We start from the raw sequence: 17250 nt of genomic DNA on the forward strand, positions 1-17250 counted from the left end.
TCTCTTTTGATCTTTCTTCTGCTAAGCGATAATGTATACTGGAAACCACCTCCTCGTAAAATATACATCTTGTTGGTTTTTGTTTGGTGTTGGTGTGTAACTCTACCGTTTCTAAATCCTATCCATTTTTTATGTGCTGTATGCCATACTTAACCAGCAGAATAAGCTGTTATTTCTTGCTTCAATCCCATATTACAATGTCTTTGGATTTACAGTGTTGTCAAATATTAACTCTGAAAAATGCAAACTGACTTCACTGGCTGTCGAAGTTTGTGCTAATGTAGCCTGATTACCTAGCTCGAAAATGTTTCAAGCTTAGCATACAAATGTAGTGCAAGGTTAATTACTCCTATTACAGCATTAAAGGGAGCAAAGTGCCCTTTCTTACACTGAATAAAGTGTATGATGATTCAAATACTCCTATGTTTGCTATGATAAGTGATAAGAGAACTTTTCACTGTGCTGTTTAAAGTCCTAATTTCCTTCCATCTGTGCATCTGGTTATTTCTTCTTGAAGACTTAATACAGTCAGTATAATCAGATATTCCTTAATATTTTGCTGCATGTTATACATCATGCATTTGTGAGTCCAAATCTGTTTTGTATGTAAATTTATACTGTCCCTGAAGCAAATAACTGGGCCAGACCAAAGGCAGCTCTGTCGCTTTTGGTTGGTACCGTATAATGTGAAAAAGTATCTTTTACTTGCCAATAATTTCACCGTCTGTTGCATTATTTACAAGTGGGGTGTTCTCCTTAGCATATAATTTCAAAATCTCTTTGAAATTGAGCTCCAAAGCTGGTGATGGGTTTTTACTCACCTGAGATTCACATGCTAACAGCGTGCAACTTGGAGCCTTTCTGCTGGTCTTCATTTTCCTGTGCGGCTGGCCTGACGTGATGTCTCTGACAACTTCTCTCCAGGAGCACTGTAGCCAGACTTTGCAGAATGTTTGCTGTCTATTTTATAATTATGTTCTTGCCTGGTTCTCCAGTCAAAAGTCCAGCTGACTTGTTTTCAGACCAGTTTCTTGGCTAGATCATCTAATTTGTGTTGCTGCAAGATTCAAATAGAGAATAATTATTAAATCTGTGCAGATTCTCATTTTTCCTACCTCCTCAAGCTTGTCTGAAATCAGTTCTGTTTTTTGAGTATTGTAGTATGAAACAAAAGCAGTGAGGTCTGAATTCAAACTGTTCCTTGCTCGAGGAGAGGTGAAAATCTGTTTTAGTCCCGTCTGAGGCCACATCAGCACTTCAGATCACACATGGAGCTGTAATCAAGTCTAGATACGTCTCTTACTCACTGTGCAATCTGCCCAAGGAGGAGACATTTGAGCCTGTCCTACCTTTGTAGCTCAGGTCCCAGCGCAACTCTGCCTGCAGTACAGGGTTGCTAAATCCTGCATGCTTGCAGTGAGTTGACCCGCATGCGTACGCTTTCCTTGGAGTAATGGCTGCATTAGCTAGACAGATTTGCCACAGACATCCTTTTTGGAAGGGGCCTTAACCTTTCCATGCATGCACAGTGGGTTGTGTTCAGTCTGCTCTGCCCGCCTCTGTAGCACTCTGCCATGGAGGTGCAGGCATCCTCCAGGCAGCAGCGTGGACAGAGCCCAGAGCACTTTATTCTTCTTCCTGTTTTTTCCCAGTGATTAAGCATGTAGCTTGTATCTTGAAGATGTAAGGCTGTTGGTTTTCAGAAGCCGATTTAACTTTTGGCCGTGGTAAATCTCTGGTGAGCATGCTGAGTTTTGTTTTTTAAATTATATTGAGGAAGGTGGATCTCTTTCCCTAAGTGAGCACGCCAGCGAGGCGCGCAGTTGCGCTGGCACCTAGGCCTCTCCTGCTGCCGCACACTTGCTTATCGATTTACAGGGGTATTTCTGCAATCTCACTGCACCACCCTTGTGTCTCTTTGTGAAACACCTGAACGCCCTTGTGCGAAACTGCGTGATGGATCTGATGTGATACCTTATAATGGTCCATTCACAACTTGTTATGCAGCTTATTCCTCTGTCACATGAAGGGGGTATTGAGAGTGTCTGGAAAACATGAAAGTAATATGCAGCATGATGCTACCTTTTAAAGTGTATTTTAGATTTGTTTATTTTCTTGTCCTTAATAACTGTTCCTTCTTGTTTTCTCCATGGTATTGACATGCAGTTTGCAAAAACTATCTTTCCAAAAGGAAAACAGACTTTGGTGATTGTAGAGAAGTTTCACATAAGAATTTGAACAACTTTTGATTCCAAATCTGCGTTTTTGTCTTTATTAGTTTCTTAAAAACAAATATACGTTCCACAGGGCTTCATCTGTCCACTATGTATGAAAGTGTGTGTAGCTCCCACTGATCTGTCTGAACATTACCAGAATGAGCACACTGGGGCAGAAGGAAGACAGGAGCTTCGAGACATCCCAGCTGTTACTGTGGGTCTTGTTTATTTTGTTTCAATAGCTTTGGTAATGGGCTGCTTTAAATGAACATACATCTTTTCTCGTGGCTTGGGTGTCAGCTTTTTAGATTGTTTCTTGTGATTCCTTGCTGAACCGTAATTTGATCTCTTATGCATGATTCCACAGTATACGTTCAATAGAAGAATTGGTCTATGTCTAGCTTTCTGGTTTGCAGTTGTTTCTCACTTGAAACATTTGCAGTATTGGGAGGCTTGCGGTCACTGATGTATTCTTTTTGAACAGCTTTTGTTTGATTTTCTTGCAAATAAGACTTGCATTTTTTTATTTACTTCACTTCAGACTCAGTGTAGTGACAAATGCAGTATTGGGTCTGGTATATTCTTTGTGAAAAGAAATGTTTTGAATTCTTATTAGCTATCTCTTTTTAAAGCAGATTTCTAGTGGGAGATAGGTGCATTGGGTAAAAGAAGAAACCAAGGACAGGAATAGAAAACATTCAGAAGCTTCTCTTCTTGGATACGTTTAAGATCCTTATGTAGCAACATTTTAAAAATAATTATGCAAACGATCTTTTTTATATAGAACTTTATCAGAATCTATTTATGCCCCCAACAAAATGCAAAGGCTGCTTCAGTTACTAGACATTATAAATAGTAGTGCATTTGTAAATTCTTCCAATTGCAGAGTGTAAAATTGCACAGTTAAAACAAAGTGTGCAGTTTTACACTCCTCACTTGGAAGAATTTAGATTCTGTAAGCTGCACATGGCTAACGGAATTTTTTTCTGCTGTGAACCTTCAGAGAGTCGATGGCTTCTAAGGGAGGGCAGCTTGCCATGCACTAAATGGGTTTGTATGGAGGTGAAGTTTTGCATTCTTTCTGCTGATGTTACTCTTGTTGAGTTTTGGAATCAAAGTGTCTATTCTAGGCTGTGTGAGTGATGTGATTTTATTGTTTGTTGCTGTATGCTGTTGCTAAGTAGTGCTTTTTTCCTTCCCTACGCTCAATGTGTATTTACACTTAGTTTTTGAAGGGAAAACTTCAAATTGTAGGGTGTTGTTCCCAAAGATGATGAAAGCCATCAATACACTGATTATCCTAGAGTTACCCGAGATCTCTTTTCAAGGGTGAAGTGTCACCTGTTAAAGTGAGAAGGATCTGTGGTAAAACTGACCCTTGCTGCTCTCCTGGGGTGCTGGGGGACCTCCTCAGAGCCAGGACAGCTGGCTCTTGATTGACTCCTCACTGCCTCCATTTGAAGCAGGGACCATCTTTAGTGCTCTGTGATCAAGTCACCTTTTTATTTTCTTTATTATCTGGTCACCATGCAAGTGCTTTACTTGAGTAAGCTGTGACTTAACAGTGACAGGTGGCATTCCTGATGTGATATCAGTAAGACTGTGGGATGTGAACCATCAGAGGTCATTTGGTTACCTGAAGTTACTCTTTTATTTAAGCTGGGTTGTGTTTAACAGTTTCATGGAGTTGACTGTGGGTTCTTGCCTACTTTGAGTTTCTGTTTCTCCCCCAGCAGTTACTTGTCGATACTTTTTACTTGCCAGTTGTTGATTACAGCTTTTTACCTTGATAAATCTTGTGTATTGAGTATAGCACATGAAATGCAAATTCAGTTGTTTCTAGCTGGTGTTGTTCCCTGTTGCTAAAGCTGTGTTTCTTGGTACAGTGATTCAGTAACTATCTGCAAAAGGTGAGAAACAAAGAATGCTAACATATATATAGATTTTTTTCCCAGTTTGATTTTTTTATTATGTCAGCATGTGTAGAAGCATTGAAAGAGTGGGGAAATCTGTTAATCATTATCATCAATACTAATATGTAAAGTTTAAAATACTTGATTACTGAGAAGCTGATGGTTTGCATTTGTTGATGGAAGATGATAGTTTGCATTTGCAACAAGCACATTGTGATCTTGAAGCAGCAATGTAACCAGGTTATCGCCCTTTGTTCCGTCTTTGCCATTCCTGAGTCAGCATTACAAGAATATAATCTATTACCAATGTCATCTTATGTAGCAGACATATGAAACATATGAGTTTGGCTTACCTAGACTGTTTGTTTGCGGATACTACTGTGAAAAGTTCAAATACATTTTGTTGGAAACAATGCTGAAGAAGCTCCCAAGTTCCGTTTTTTTGCCAGTGCAGTATTTAGTCACACTTTGTGAGACCTGAAAAATTGTCACTTGGTTGAAAAAAGCATTAGTACCTTGCTTTTAATTTTGACTATAGCTTTCTTCACTAACCTGTCTTCCACTGATGAAAATTTTAGCAAGCCAGGTCATTTGCCCCTCTGTTCTCCTTGCCCTTCGCCCATCTCCATCCTCCCTGCAGTGAGAGTTGGTCTTGTTCTTCAGTTACAAGTGTCCACTCCTGCAGTTCCTGAAGGTGTCTGATGTTCTGTTGTAGGAAAGGATCCTTGCCACTCACCTACAGTTTTATTTATGGTCTTCCTCTTAAACAGCTCTCTGTGCAGCCCTCGTTCCTCAAACTAGGATCGCACCATATAACGGGTGAAACGACAGTGAAATACTTTTCCCTGCACATCTTCCCCCCCCGCCCCCCCCAAGCACTGATGAAGCCTTACTTTAAAAGACAAAGGCTTTTTCAGCTGCAGGAACAACCACCAAAATGTTGGCAAGTGTCTCTGTCCATATATAGCCAGCTCAGCCAAACAAATGCTGTATGGAAGTCGCACGTGTTGCCACATTCCCAAACAGGGACATTGTTCCCCAACTTTCATGTATACAGTGGTGTCACTAACAAAAGCTGTGTGGCTCCTTCTGTTTTGTTTTCTTTTTCCTAAAGGAATGATACATGTTTAAACTGTGTCCAGCATTTCCTGACTGTCTCCTGACTGTTGGGCATTCAGGACATCTAAACAGTGAGTCAGTTAGAGAGGCTTAGTTCAGACTTCCCTTCCTGGTTTCTCCAGAGGCATCAAAAAACCCCACTGTATGATACTCTTGCAATATTTAGAATATAGTGGCTGATAATACCTGTTGTCTTATCTACAACTAAGCTAAACCTAAGGCACTTTTTAAACAGTTCTTTTGGGTAGTTTTCATAACTTTCTAGATGTTTAGTAAATATCAATTTCTCAAATAATACAAGCAAGGTATGACCCTGATGTTTTCTGAATAGGCTTCTCATAGCAGGGTTGCCTAGAGTGTAAATTGGCATACTAGTTGTGCAAAAACGTGTTTTGTGTTAATTTTTTTTAATTTCTTTGAAAATACCTCATTCTTTATGGTGGTTGTTGTCCTACTTGTCTGTTATTGTAGATGCAATTCATGGCATCTTCTGTTTTTATGATTGCCATTGGAATGTTGCAAACTGGTTTTCCACAGATCATCATGTCAATGCTTTAATGCTGATATTTTATTCTCTTTGGCTGCTCTTTTGGTTGCTTCTGAACTTAGGTTGCAGTGGCTGTTTTCATGTCAGAGGTACTTGCCTGCTTTGCACAGGAAAAAAAATAATTGGTTGAGTTACATTAGTACATTAATTTGCTGAAACATCTGAACAATACTAAGAGAACGAAGAATTAGAGATACTGGTTTGATATGACTTGGCCATGTGATGCAACTTTCCTTTAAGAAATAGAGAATCTACTGGATTAGAATTTCTAATTCATGACAAAATTGTAGTCTTGTAGGTTGTGACAGAATTGTAGTCTTACTCATCAACAGTAATAAAAACAGAAGAGAGCTGAACTAGAAATTATGTTGGTTCTATTCTTCTCAGGAAGAATCCAGCTTCTTTTCTGGGAAGACATCGAGTCTGCAGTCTGGTATAACATATACTGTAGCAAGACATCTTTTTTCTTTTTGTCCAGAAAGCTAAATAATTGAAAAAATTGAAACAGACCGTAAAAATGAAACAGACTGCAGGTCTTGATTATATAAAACATGAACTTATTACCTGCTTTTCTAATGATTAGAGTTGTTATCTGAAGAAGCCACTGTCGTCTTACTGTATATGTAAACACAGAGGAAGAGGCTTTTTCTGGTGAAAGACATGGAAAACATGTCAGTGTATTTTCATTTTATAAAGGGGGTGACCTAATCTTTTTATTCTTTAACTTAAAATATCTCATGATTTTCTTTTTATCACGATGTAAGACTTCTGAAATAAATTATGAAATGTGGTCTTGCCCTTGCTGTCCAGGCAGACAGTTTAATCTGTTTCTGAGCACTTCCTGAGGTTTCAGTTAATTGCTTCGATATATATTTGGGAAGTAAAACCTAAAAACTACTTGGTACATCTTTCAGCTCTGAAACATCAGTACGTTTCTGTCCTCTGGCCCTAAGTATATACAGTTCCTAATCTTCTGCCCTGTAAAATGTTTCAACCTTTAAGTCACTGTGTAACTGGAGGAAATCTGAGTTTTAGCTTAGACTGAGTATTTAAATGCTGGTGAAGGTGTGTATCTTGTATCAGGGAAGACTGTGGAGGTTTACCTGCAGTGGAAAAACATGAATGGTGAATTTAGAATTTTTCCAAATATTTGTGACACACACAACCTAAAATCAACTCCAGAAGAGTGTTTATGTCTCTGAGCATGTGAACATGCCATACAGCTCTTGAACTTAGTTTCAATTTTTAAACATGCTGGACTTCATCCACAACATGTAGCTTATTGTACCAATACAGTTGCAAAAGCATTGTTAATGTAAGTCTTGATTCCGAGACATGGGCAAACACAGGTCATGGCTGGAAGGTGTTATAGCTCTGGGCTTGAATCACAGCTATTGCTTTTTGTTCATACAGCTCCCTGGAAACAGGCTGTAGGCTTGAGTGCTGGCCCAGTATTTCTGGAAGGTCAAAGATGAAACCCAGAAGCTCACATTTATTTCAGCTTAAAGCCTGGTCATGTGAAGCATGCTAAAATGCATACTGGATTGGACTATGCTGTGCTGTAGCATGTATATGGTAGAATAGTCGCTCATCTTTTCCATGTGGTAAAAGTATCAATTATACTGAAATTCTGTGGGGTTTGGTTTTTTTGTGGGTTGGGTTTTTTTCTTTATGTGTTCACCACAGTACTTAAATATTTTCCAAGAAGGTTGTTTGTGGAATAAAATTGACTTCTTAGTGGAAAACAGCAAAGTTCCTTGGTTCTTCAAGCTTGAGTCATGACATAATTGCTGGAACAAAAATTCAAGATGTTGCGGAAGCTCTGTTTCTATAGCAAATAGAGGTCTGTGCACGCTCTCTGTGCTATATGGCTCCCTACCACATACAGCTGTAGATCAGCAGCATTCATAGCAGCCAAAATGGGACCACTTGTTCAGTTCTATGCAATATTAAAATGGGATCAGAGAATAGACTAGACAGTCAGATATTTCAAGAAAATGCTAAGGAAGCTTGGTAGTAGTGACTTTCAAACTTAAATAGGGTACCTTTTTACTTGGACTCCAACTATACAAGCAAATCTGAATTCCACCCTGTAAAAACTGTTTTGCCCATGGAATGTCCTTCAAGAAGTGTCATCATCTTTCTGCCAGATAACTCCAGCTTTAATTTGTGAAAAAAGAGCTTCACATAAAGTAAGCTGTTCTTTCACCCATTAATTACTTAAGACAAGATTTCATATTAGCTCTACAAAGACCATTTCGTTAAAGCTCTGGGAAAAGAAAGCAGTTGGCAGATGAAGACAGAGTTAATGCATGTATATGTAGGTGCCAAGCTCTAGTTATCGATGATGGAGCTCAGGGAGCTGTTATGCTGACCCTACATATGGTATACACATTGGTTAGGTCAGCTGTCTAATTTCTTCCTCTGTTAACTGTGTTGAATAGCTCTCCATTCTTAGTGATTGGGGAGTACACACTTACATGTAAATGTTTGGTTATTGTTTTAAACCTCAAGCGGGGGCCTTTGGCCTCTTGAGGGAATATCTTTGAAAATCTTCGATTTTCTTTGCTAAGGAGTAAGGAAAATACTGCTTTTCAAAATGTCTTGTCACACTATACACCTTCGTTACGTCAGGTTTGTGTAGAATAGCGAGGAAAAAAAACATTACAAATAAGACAATATTCTGAGAAGGCTGAAATTTTCAGAAAATATTTTTATACCAGTACTCTACTCCCCCCCAGTCCTACAGGGTAATACAAGGAGAAGCCAGAGAAATGGAATCCATTCAGTCCTATATGTTAATTTTTCTGTTATGTAAAGTGTTTCTGAATCAGTTTTTAAAATAGTCTGAGGATTAGGAGGACTCTATGGTAGCCTGCAGTCAGCCCAGTTGTGTGCCATCTGCCTGCAGGTCCGTGCCCCTGCTCTCGCTGGGCAGTGTGTTTTGATGTGGGAGGCCAAAGTTCTTCCAACAGTTAATAGCCCTGTAAATTATACTGTTACAGTAAAAATAAATACGGTAGTTTTTGTGGCGAGAGTTTCCTTCCAGTGTTGCTTTTAGTATCCTGGCGTACTTCCCAAGGATTACTGTATTAATGATTCATATGGATATTAAAGTTACCTGAAAGGAATCATTTACCTGATATGCCTTTTAGGATGGAGAGCACTGAGAAGCTTAACTTTATCAGGCCGAAAAGTAAATCTTAACTATTAGGGGAGAAAAATAGCTGCAAGTGTTCTTCTACAGGATTATTCATAAGTTTGTCTTGAGACAGGCAAGTAAAGAAGCCTCTGGTGCTTCCGTGAAGTCCGTGATCTTTGGTGAAATTTGGCATTATAACTCAAGCTGAGGCACGACACTTTCCTACAAAACTTCTGTGTAGCAATTTCTGTTCTGCTCCGAGTGAAACCTGTATGGTTTGGAGTCTTTGCACTGAGAAAGGCCTGTCCCACCACGAACAGTGTGGTGCTGTGGAGCTGCTGGGTGCTAGGCATGGCTCACAGGCGTCCACCTGAAAGAGAAACATTTCCCTTGGGGTCAGAAAATTGGGATTTGAAGATTAGCACCTCTCGTTTTCATTGGAATGCCTTGAACGCTGGGCCAGGGGCTCTTTTGAGCTGTAAATTGTGTGCTGACTCCTAGTGGCTTGTTTGTGCATGTGTATAGGGTTTTGATCTGGACTCCCTTTCTTTTTTACTGTTCTTGCTCTGTCTTGCTTCAGCAATTCTGTGGTGATCTTAAGAACTCTTTCTTGATAAAAACTTGTGCATGTGGCGGCTGTGGTTTTATTTTTATTTTCCGTTAACTGGCAAGCATCTGCAAAAGGCTTGGATTCAATAAATTTTCATTTCTTGGTAGAAACATTCTGTGTTTATAAAAACAAAACCCAACTAATTACCCTTTAACTTCTTTTGGGCTCTTTTCTCCCTGTGTAAAGTAAAAGATAAAGCCCAACTGGAAACATCAATTAGGGAGTTATGACTTACGGTGCAGTGCTGCAAAAGCTGTAAGTGATGTCTTTGCTTTTATTAAATGAAGAATATTAATTGCCTTTCACTTCTCTGTGGTTGTGCTTTATTCAGAGTAACTTGTAAATGCATTTTAAAATGAAACGTACCAAGGGTCTCTTGGCACATACAGCCTTTTGAAAAGTATAGGCGTACATGTTTTATGTTGTAGCTTCCTTCTGCAAATACAAGACCATTGCTCTAATACTTGCTGCTTCTGTAAAGAAGTCTGTTACTGTTAAGGGAGCCAAGTGCAGACTTACTGGAAAGGACATCTCAGCTCCCCCAACATCTCATGGTTGTAACTGTGGAACCTCCTCTTTATCCAGGGTAGCCATGGTCCTGGTACAGGAATATCTTGCACTTGATATAAATTCCTGCAAACTAACAAAAATGCTTACAAGACTTAAGCATCTCAGACCATCAGGTTTCTTGCCCTATTCCTTCTTCTTACACATTTGTCTTTAGGTTATTAAAATACACTTCTGCATATATTTTCAAAATTTATTTGAAGATAATGCTGAGATACGGATTTTTATTTTTTTTTAAGAGGTAAAGTGAGAGGCCCACCAACCCAAGTCCCTGAACAAGATTGTCACCTGGGGCTAATCGTTGCAGGCCCAGGAAACCCTTGCAGTTCTGTCTGTTACTGTCTGGTGCCCAGGAAGATCCTGATGATTCTGATTTTCTTACTCTAAAGAGAACTGAACTAATGTTGCTGATATTCAGATGTTGACTCTGATATTATAAGGCTGTGAGATGCAGCTGGGTCCTGGGTTTGCGCAGTTTATGGCTCTGATGCGCGGCCGGTGGTGCCTGCCGCTGCCGGAGCCAGCGTTCCTGCCCACCCCAGCTCTGCAGAGGAAGGATGACGTTTTCCCTGGCGAGGATGCCCTGTTGCAGAAGGGTGACATCTTACTCTGTTAAAAGCTTACGCATCGTACATTTAGGAAATGTTGCATTAGAGTAAGGGTGCGTGTGAAGGCGGTAACCCAGTGGTGACTCCAGCAATGCCAGGTCCTTCAAAAGCAAGGCCAGGCATGGTCAAGGCAGTGCGGGTAGAGAGGCTGGGGCTGCTGGGAGGTGCATTTTTTACCCCGCCTATGTGAGAAGAACATGGCTTCTGCCATGAAGAGGAGTTTTTGACAATGCTTCCCCCCTCTGCCAATGACAGCACGCTTGCCTCCCCGGAGCTCCCGTCCACCCCGTGGGCTCCCAGCTGCAGCACGTTCCGTTGGCTCAGCAGCTCTCCTCTGCCTCTGGCCCCTCGCCCTTGCAGCCACTGCCTTCAGATCAGCCCGTCTGGGAAATCTGGGGCTGGCTTTGCCTAATAATTGAGACAAATGATTGATTGCTGTCCCTACGGGCTAATTGCACATATAATCTATTCTTTCCTCTTTTCCAGGGCTCCTCTTCCCACAGCATAAAACCCAACCACAAAAAAAAAAAAAAGGCAAAAATCCAACCAAAGAAACAGACTTTGCTGTTTAAATGGGAAGAAATAAAGGGCAAAAAGGAGGAGAGGCCAGAGTAATTTTCTACACTCGTTCTTTCCAGATGCACTTACTGGTGCTATGAGGAACATTTGCTTTCTTCTGTGAACAGCAGACTTTCCCATCACTGGGAAACTAAACTAAATATGGAGAACTGCTTGGCAGCATTTCATCCCAAAAGGATGCTGTTGCAGCATTACTGTATGAGATTGACTGCTTTCACCTACTAGGAAAAATAAATCTCTTGCTTTTTGACCCCTCCTATAGTTCATTGCCATTGCTATTTGCCAGGAGTCTCCTTCTGGCTCTTTTGCTCAGAGTGACTGTTGCTCCCATCATATAATTATATGCTAACTGTATCAGGTAAACATTACTATGAACTTAGTAGTTTAACCAATTTTCTGTACCTATTTTGGCATGTATATATACATACCAGTTAACTTGGTTTAATCTGGAGTGAAGCTATGCTGCTCAGTTCTGGAAATAAATAAATGGTTAAGGGTAAATGCCCATTGTCTGCTTAGTAAGGAGTATACTGTTTTGTTTGATCTAGTTGTGTCGAAATGAGTCTTATATATGATATATGGTGGTTTTGACCAGCAACTGTATTTCGTTATTTATTCCTGAAACACTAAACAAGGAGTAGCAGTTACAAAGTCCCTGTTCAGTGCTCTGGAGCTCCAGCTGTGTTTGGGTAGCTGAGCGTGATGGTTCTCCTGGGTTAAATCCATGTAAGTGTTTGGTTGCTGAATTCTTAGTGGCTAATGAAACAAAACACTATGAATGTCAAGTTAGAAAATGAGTGCTTATTGCGGTTATCAACACACACATCCAGTATGTTCATTTTGTGCTAATATTGAAAGTTTTGTGGATTGTCTCGTAACATCCAAATGCAAAGTTAAGAAAAGGAGTGTCAAAACTGTTCATATGTCCTTAAGAAATCGTACGGGAGCATACATTACGTGAAGTGCGATAATCCCACAGGAGTACTCTCATCTTGGATACTGGAGAGCCTTGGTTTAGCGTTGGAGTTTGCAACAATTTGTACTAGCATAAGGGACTTCAGGGTGATATACAAATATGCAAAAGCGTATTTGGAATGAATTTAAGGAATGGGGGGCCTTAATCTCTATTTACACGAGGTTCTGTCTGCACACCTTGGAATTACAGGGAACCTTTGATAGACTAAATAGTTCCTTCTCACTCTGAAATATCTCTATTTTGCCATTGTGGTGTGTATGGGCTGTAGTGTAAATGGGAATTGGGCTCAGAGTTGGCATGATAACGGAATGAATGAAGAACCAATATAAAGTCTGCCGCTTAAAAGCAGGTGTAATAGGATGCTTGATGAATGGTACTTATGATAAGTGGCAGTTTGGACACTCCACAAATGTTTAGAGCTACATAATATTTACTGTTTTCATTTGTCTGTGGGCTAATGGGTAGAATGAGGACATTGCTCTGCTAAATTTTTGCTCTGGTAAGCTTGCAGTAAATATGCTGGAATGAAAATGGATGATTTCTGATTCTTTAGGCTGTAGAGATCTGACTTCTTGAGGGAGTATTTCTCTGAATTGCATTTAAGAATTAATTATATGCAAGGGAAAAGGCGATTCTTAATCTTCTGGCCCTTATTAAAATCAGTAGCCTAAATATGGTGATAATAAGTGTATGAATAGCTGTGCTTTAGAGTGGGTTTTTTGTATCTCCTTTTTTTAAGACCAAACTCCACACCCTATCTCCTCTTTGGAAGAAGAATCTGATTTTATAAAAAGCTGTAGGGAAAAGTTGTAGGGAAAATTCTTTTTTTTTTTTTTTTTTTTTTTTTTTGGGGGGTGGTGGTGGGGTGGTGGTGGTAGAAGAAGTTGCAGAGTAGTCCTGAATTACTACTTATTTTTCTAAAGAAAGATTTTGTTGCTAGTATGTAACGCTGTTGGGAAAAAACCCACTGAATAATGGAATATTACTTTTGTAGGCATTTTCTAACTTCTTAATTGCCAAAACTGTTGTCAGAGAGCGAAATAATTAGCATGAATCTTAACAATTGTATTTGCTATCTTTTATATGGGCAAACAAAACTTAGAATTCTGTGTAAAATAAGATGGAAAAAAAAAAGTGAAGTTTTACTTCTCACATTTTTAATTTTCTTTTCCTTTTTATAATAGGGCTTTATTTGTCCTCTCTGTATGAAGTCTCATGGATCAGCTGAGGAGCTGTTCAAGCACTATGAAGCGGTTCATAATTCTGGCATTGATTCAACTCATGGAGGGGAAGGTCATCTGTCACCGGAAAGGTGCAGCAGTACTCATTTGTGCATGTGCTTTTGTGTCAGTGTTGAGCTGCTTCTAATTACACTGAGGGCTGTATTAATTTGAACACTTAATTATGTAGCCAAGTATTTAAATGATCATGTCCCATTTCCAACTACACTTAAAAAGCAGCTTGAAACTTACACTGGCTGATTTTGATCTGACAATAAATGAAAATCACATACACATGTTTATATTTTTAATTAAATCACCTGTTTCTCATGTAGCTGACAATGAAATATTACATACTGGAATGATTTTAGGAGTGTGGCAGAGAAAATACAGGTTCCTCGTAATTTCCAGCATAGAGCTGAAATTTCATCTTTTGTGGGTGGGGGAGGATAACCCTGGAGGTAGAGAAGAAAATCCATGCTGATCTTCAGAAATCTTCTCTAATTTATTTTATTTAGCTGTTCGGTCAAAACTGTATTGTTAAATATATTCCTAGGAAACATATCAGGTTGTTTTATTTTTGAGAGCAGCAGTATGTAGCGGGAACTGATAATGTGAAACTTTCTCTAGAAAAGTTTAACTGCGTAGTCTGCCTGTGTTGGAGTAATCCTTCTTGTTGGTTTGGGGAGCTTTTTCTTAGGGGTAAAATTTATGTAGGTTTCCTTTTGCTTCCTGCTTGTCTTTTTCTGTCCAGTATTTATTTTGTACTGTTACAAATGATAGTCTATGCTACTGTTTTGTCACACTCCCCCAAACTCTCTTGATTTGTACACAGCACTGTCAGGGTGAGCAGCTGCCTGTGGCCTCGTTCAGCAAACAGAGGTACACACTGCACAGCCCCGCAGGTGGTCACCTGCGAATGGAGCTGGCTTCTGCTGATGCTGGGAAGTAAATGGTTCAAATGTTTTGTCACTAGTAGAACTGTGACCCAAAATGATTACATTGAAAGAAATACGGGCATTTATGTTACTAGCTCAAGAGAGGGTGGTTCTTTGGTGAGAGAAGTGGAAGGTAATGTATTTCAGTTGTTATCAGAACGAAGACCTGTATCTCCCCAGTATTGTGGAGGCTGGCAGGCCAGTAAGAGCCAACATTAGCAGAGGTCATGTCTTCATGCATGGACGGGCCCTTCCTTGTGGATAGCTGCCTTCTCTCCCAGCTGTTGCAACAAAAGAAGTCAAAATTAGGGCTTTATATAGGAGAAAGTGGTAGGATACTAGTGGAGTTATATTGGGTTTCCTATGTGCACATTTATTCAAGAATAAGTATTTCTCCTCTGTCTGCTGTAAGCCTTTTTGGGGTGATAGAACTTAGACCTGAAATGATAGTCTTAGTAGAATAATAGCATTCACATGGGGGAATATTGGTCATAACTGTATTGTTTATATAGTTTGTGAAAGATTTATTTTTTGCCTGCAAGTTTCCAATGTCAACCAGATGTTGGCTGGTGAAATTTATTTTTTTTTTTTCCTGCTCTTGACAGTTTAAGGACAAGTGGTTTTGTTTTCTCTCATATAATTAAAAAAGTGGACAAGGTCAGGGAGTTTGGATAGAGTGGAGGGAGTCTGGTGAGAGCTGTTGTGTAACACATGAACTATATCTTCCTATTGGTGTGGCATTATTTAATGTTTCTCAGTTGCATCCTTGCTTGAGAAGACTCTCATTCAACATAAACATGCTTTTCTAAGACTTGGAATACTGCATTAAAGAAACATTGCATCCTGCAGCAGGGAGCCACTCTGTTAGCGGTCGAGGAGTGAAGCTCGTGTGTGAGCCATAGGACCAAGATTGGGAGGTGAAGTTCCTTATTTAGTCAATAGAGAAATCCAGGTACTACGGATTACATTGTGTCCTCTTCCCCCCACCCTCCCAATAAACTACCACAATTAAGTGCCAAGAGTAAATAGTGTAACTCTCCCCAGCGCAATTTATCAAGGCCATTGGTCCTCAGTGCTAGGATGGAGGCACTGGCATTACAGGTGGGGAATGGAGCAGACTGTAAGGAAAAGGTGGTAAGGATTTTCCAGATGGTGAGGCTGAGGAGATGTGCTGAGAGAAGGAAGGGATTTTAACAGCCCTAGCAGAAAGGATGATTTCGTGAGGATTTGGATTGCAAATCCAAATTGTAAGAAAAACAAGAGTGTCTAGAGTGATACCTTATACCTCCCCCCACCCCTCATTTTCCACTGATCAGTTAAACTGAATTTAGGTTTCACCTTAAAACTACCAAGCAAAACTGTGCTGGGGATATTGAGTCCACTACTGTAGAAGGGTCCTTACGTTATGAACTCTCTGCCCCTTCTCCTCCCTTCCTCCTTCCCCTCTGCTACAAACTATTTTTATACAGCTCAAAACCTTTTGTCTGCTACAGAGACCAGAATATCTGAAATGCTTTAGTGTTGCAGATCTGGTATACATTCAGGCCCAACTTCAATAGAGTTAACTGTTTGACTTGCCTGAGATTTAATTTATAATCTTAGGTGTGAATATTAGCTCATTTACTTACTCATACTGGTGGAAAAGCTGCTCCCTCCTCTCCACCCACAACGAATGTATGGGTTTTGAATTACAGCTGCACCTGTCTCAGTAAAGTTGTATTTACAAACCTCCAGTGAATGTCTCACACAGGCAGAATAACGTGTAAATACCAGAAAATCTTCCTCTGAAAAAAATTAGCCTCCCAGTATCCCATGTTTGTTTTGCCATTAAAATTGGTCTGCCTTGGAGTTCTTCCTTCACTGGTTCAAGTGCGAGTGTTTCGCTTGCTTCTTGATGACCCTGACCTGATGTTAATACGCTAATGTAGGTTGAATCTATTCCTTCCAGTTTAGCTAGAGAATAGCTTGCTTTGGTATTTTGTTTGTTTTTATTTTCTTCTGAGATAATTTAAAAGAACATCTGTGGAGGAGGGGATAATGCAGCACAGCAGCAATAAAATTGTGTGGTATAAAACTGAGAGGATTTGTTGGCATTGGCACCCACACATATATTCTGTGTACTCCTCACTGTTGCCACTGTACAAACAGTAAGAAAGGGTATGTTTGCATCATTTTAATGACCTGTGCATTCTACATTTGAAGTGTCTGTATCTCAGTAATGCAACATTATTCTTGTATATATAGTTGTGCAATTCTGTAAGGAGACCTGCCATTTAAAAGGGTGCTGTCTAAATCAATTAGTGACAGTTTTAGGCTTGGGTCTTGTGTTCTTCCATGGCTGGAGGCCTGAGCACAAAATCTGAGAATTTAAAGTACCAAGGCTTTAAACATTCAGACCATTAAGCGAGTGTATCTGTGGGGCATACTGAATTGCTGCGTAGATGAAAAATTATGTAACTTCATATTTCAAAAGGAGTTAAGACAGTGTGCTGTCTCTTAGCAGTGTTCCTTTACATGATACAGAAGGGGAAGGAGAATAGACCTATCCTTTTCATAAAAAGGCATGCAAAACAGTTAAATGCCCCAGTGCACAACTTTGCCATTTTAAACTCATGTGGTTAAGCTGATTTAGATTTACATTCTGTTTTCATGAGACTTTTTGCATATCTGATTCTTTGCTTATCCAGTTAATATGTTTATAATTTTTCAAGTGATGTGTAAAGTGAACTAATAAGTATCTATTAATCGGGTTTGTTCCAAGTTTCAAAAAATCTAAAAATAACTATTCGTAATTACGTAAATTATATGTATGTAG

At 39.6% G+C, this 17250-nt stretch overlaps 1 protein-coding gene across 3 annotated transcripts in view; it reads left to right on the forward strand.

Annotated features, from left to right (window-relative positions):
- EEA1 (early endosome antigen 1) overlaps positions 1-17250 on the forward strand; it is a 70609-nt gene that overhangs the window by 9144 nt on the left and 44215 nt on the right. For 2 of the 3 annotated variants that reach the window (XM_075080661.1, XM_075080665.1), the window contains exon 3: positions 13462-13589. In XM_075080661.1, the coding sequence (XP_074936762.1) occupies positions 13462-13589 (128 nt within the window). Of the gene's footprint in view, positions 1-2307; positions 2431-13461; positions 13590-17250 lie in introns of all 3 variants that reach the window. The other variant, XM_075080662.1, reaches the window with a different exon arrangement.

This window comes from Phalacrocorax aristotelis, chromosome 1, assembly GCF_949628215.1.
Source record: "Phalacrocorax aristotelis chromosome 1, bGulAri2.1, whole genome shotgun sequence".
NCBI classification, from domain to species: domain Eukaryota; kingdom Metazoa; phylum Chordata; class Aves; order Suliformes; family Phalacrocoracidae; genus Phalacrocorax; species Phalacrocorax aristotelis.